The sequence below is a fragment of the Glycine soja genome, chromosome 6, assembly GCF_004193775.1.
Source record: "Glycine soja cultivar W05 chromosome 6, ASM419377v2, whole genome shotgun sequence".
Classification (NCBI taxonomy): domain Eukaryota; kingdom Viridiplantae; phylum Streptophyta; class Magnoliopsida; order Fabales; family Fabaceae; genus Glycine; species Glycine soja.
The window spans coordinates 40833556-40837278 of NC_041007.1; the positions used below are offsets into that span (position 1 = coordinate 40833556).

Sequence of the window (3723 nt, forward strand, 5' to 3'; positions counted from 1 at the left end):
CTACCCTATATTAAATAATATGTAAAAGAACATATAATATATCTAGACATATATATTTCCTAATCCAACAATTAAATATCAAGGCCTCAGGTCACAATACAAATCCTTGACATATCGTTCAATATATCAACTAATAACAATATTAGTCATAAATACTAATCATCAAAGTGTCTCAAAATATCATAAGTACATCATCAGCATATCTATAAGAAAGAATCATTTAAATTTCAAAATAAAGGAACTCTCTTTAAACCTATTACTACCTTTATCCCTATAGCTGCATTATACTAGAGTCACAAAAAAAAAATTATCCATGAGATGCAATGGAGGCTTACCAAAAGATAATCAAATTTCTGGGTAAATCAACAAATCCTAGAAAGTCAGCTACTCCACTATTTGTGTATCTGAGAAAATAAAATAAAATAAGGAGATAAGTCACAAAGACTCAGTGAAAGTATAAAATACAAAGTAGACAGGAAGGAGAACACAACATCACACGAGTCTTAACATCCAAAAGGAATTTAAATAACATTAAATAAAGAAAAATAAATACAACTTGTTTTTAGAAATTATTGTGTACTCCCTTAAAAAAATTTAAAATTTCATATAAACTTGTATTCAAGAATAATAACTTTATAATCAAACTTTCATTCTACTATGTGCACATAGACCACATTATATCTTCGTTGTGGTGAACAATAATTATAGAACTGCGACATTTAGCTCGTAGACTAGATTATTTCTTTGTTGCAGCAAACAGAAAATATAAATATATTATGAGTAATTTGACTCATAGGCTACATTATATCTTCATTGTAGGAACGACAAATATAAATATACTGTGAGAAATTGACTCATATGTTACATTATCTTTTCATTGTAGCAAACGACAAATATAAATACACTACGAGAAATTGACTCATAGGCTACATTATCTTTTCGTTGTAGGAAACAACAAATATAAATATATTATGAGAAATTGAATCAATCATGAACTCACAATAAATAAAATAAACTAATAATCCAACATTCATTCTTACATATCTTATCAAAATCTCAAAATAAATTCCAATCAAGTGAAAATAAATAATTTTCCTTTATTCTCAAGTACTCCTAAAATTTCAAAGATCACAAAAGAATATATATATTTTGAAGTTTACTTGCTTCTCCTGAAAGAACTTTTTTAAAAAAATGTCATTAAGTAGATTAGCTACTCACTCAAAAGAACGCAATTAACGCCTTTCAATGCTATTGGGAGGATCAACCACCGTATTTTTCACAGGATCTAAGCATTTAAAATAAGAGAACAAGAGATTAGACAAAATCTCCAAATTTAGCAAACCTAGGGTTTTGAGGAAACCACAAAAATCCCTAATACTTAGTTTCTAACCCTCTTCACACAACCCATAACTAAACAATGATATAAAATATTCATCTAACACAATAAGTTATAAATTTTTACCTTAAAGAGATCAAATAAAAAATTTAAGGAAATGAGTGGTGTTTCTTTTTCCTCCATTCACATTCTTGTGTTTGGGAATGACACAAGGATGCAATAAACTTGATAAATTTTGGAACAATGAAAAAAGATGAGTGAAATGTTGAGAGGTGAAAATTTTGGAAGAAAAGATAGGAATTGAGAGATGGGGGTGAGTTATTGAAAAAGAAGAGGAAATTTGAAAATAGGAGAAGTTGGGTTGGTTATAAAACTAATGGGAGGTTTCGGGTGATTATAAAACTAAGGGGCTGATTATTATTATTTTTTTATATATATTTTTAAAAAAATGAAACCGTGCGTTTCAGAATTATTGAAGCGGGTTTCCTCGGTCCTTGAAATTCAACAAGACGATACTTTGATATATGGTACAGAAATGTGACCCTTCTGACAGTGGTGTGAGTGGCAAACAGAAATACATCTCTTGAGAATAACTCAGGAGTTCTGAAACTCAATGAGAAGGGGATTCTTGAGCTTCTCAATGCTACAAACAACACCATTTGGTCATCTAATACATCAAGCAAATCGATAAATATAAATATAGTAGGAATCACAGTTGGCGTGACTACTTTTGGATTAATCATCACATGTGTGTGCATTATAATGATTAAAAAACCAGGTAAGAATATAAATATAGTTTAGCATCTAATAGAGAAAATTAGACACAAATAATTGATGTCCTTATTATGTGTCAATGGTTTTATACGTACTTTTATTTCTATCCAATCAGGGACAGCAACAAAATTGAACAAGAAGCGTTACAAAAATAAACACCGAACAGAAGACATTGACTTGCCAACAGTCTTAGCTAATGTGACTAAAAACTTCTCAACAAAAAATAAGCTCGGAGAAGGTGGATTTGGGCCGGTATACAAGGTGACTAAGAAAACTTCCCAAACTTCTGTTTTCCTTAAAATCTTTCTAACTATGGCAGAAGATAACTTTCAGGGCACACTTATAGATGGGAAAGCGTTAGCTGTGAAAAGGCTTTCAAAGAAGTCTGGACAAGGTTTAGATGAGTTCAAAAATGAAGTGGCACTAATTGCCAAACTTCAGCACTGTAATCTTGTAAAGCTTCTTGGTTTCTCCGTAGAAGGAGAAGAAAAAATGTTGATTTATGAGTACATGCCCAACCAAAGCTTGAACTACTTTGTTTTTGGTTGGACCCCTTACAATTTATTCTAAACATCAACTGAAATCTTCTTTAAAAAATTGGGGAGACAGAAACTGCTATTCCTAATATGTGTGTATTTGACTAGCTGAAACCAAAAGGAAGTTGCATTGCGAGGGGACTTCTTTATCTTCACCAAGACTTCAGGCTGAGGATTATTCACAGGGATCTAAAAACTAGCAATATTTTGCTGGATGCAAATTTGGATCCAAAAATATCAGACTTTCGCTTGGCTCGATCATTTTTGGGAGATCAAGTTGAGGAAAACACAAATAGGGTGACAGGAACATAGTTAATTTCATTCTAATTATGTTTTTTTATATGTGCTCTACAAACTCTTAATTATTTGAATATGAAAATTTTATTTTCATTGGTTACATGCCTCCTGAGTATGCTGTGCGTGGCAATTTCCCAGTAAAATCGGATGTCTTTAGTTACGGAGTAATTGTACTAGAGATTGTAAGTGATAAGAGAAACAGAGAATTTGCAGACCCCGAAAACTACAATAATCTTCTTGGACATGTAAGGCAACAGGTCTGAATGTATTGATAGTTAGTATCAATTGAATTATTTCAGCCTACTAATTTACATGTTACCATCAAAGGAATGGAGATTATGGACTGAAGAGAGGGCGGTGGAACTATTGGATGATGTGGTAGGAGAACAATGTGCACCCTCTGAATTCATAAAATGCATACAAGTAGGCCTATTATGTGTGCAACAAAGACCAAAAGACAGGTCAGACATGTCATTAGTGGTTTTAATGTTCAATGGTGATAAATGGTTGCCAAAGCCAAAGGTTCCTGGCTTTTACACTTAAGCAGATGCTACATGTTGGTTAATTTTTGAAAATCGAGATAATACTGGATAAATCTGAAGTCGTGTATAAACACTTTCAGATTGAATCAAATTTCGGGATTCAACCAAAATTGTTCAATCGGATAAAATCAGAAGATTATAATTCAAGAGTTTTGTTTTGGTCTTGTATGTTTTTCACATGTTATGCTTTTTGAACCAGGATGATTATTTATAATCAAAGAACAGGTGGTTTTTGGCG

At 31.9% G+C, this 3723-nt stretch overlaps 1 protein-coding gene across 1 annotated transcript; it reads left to right on the forward strand.

The window, feature by feature from the left end:
- The first annotated feature begins 2098 nt into the window (after nucleotides 1-2098).
- LOC114416260 (G-type lectin S-receptor-like serine/threonine-protein kinase SD1-1) lies at nucleotides 2099-3206 on the forward strand. The gene is made up of 5 exons (XM_028381134.1): nucleotides 2099-2114; nucleotides 2226-2371; nucleotides 2444-2669; nucleotides 2762-2957; nucleotides 3038-3206. The coding sequence occupies exons 1-5, from the start codon at nucleotides 2099-2101 to the stop codon at nucleotides 3204-3206; spliced, it is 753 nt and encodes a 250-aa protein (XP_028236935.1).
- The last annotated feature ends 517 nt before the right edge of the window (nucleotides 3207-3723 follow it).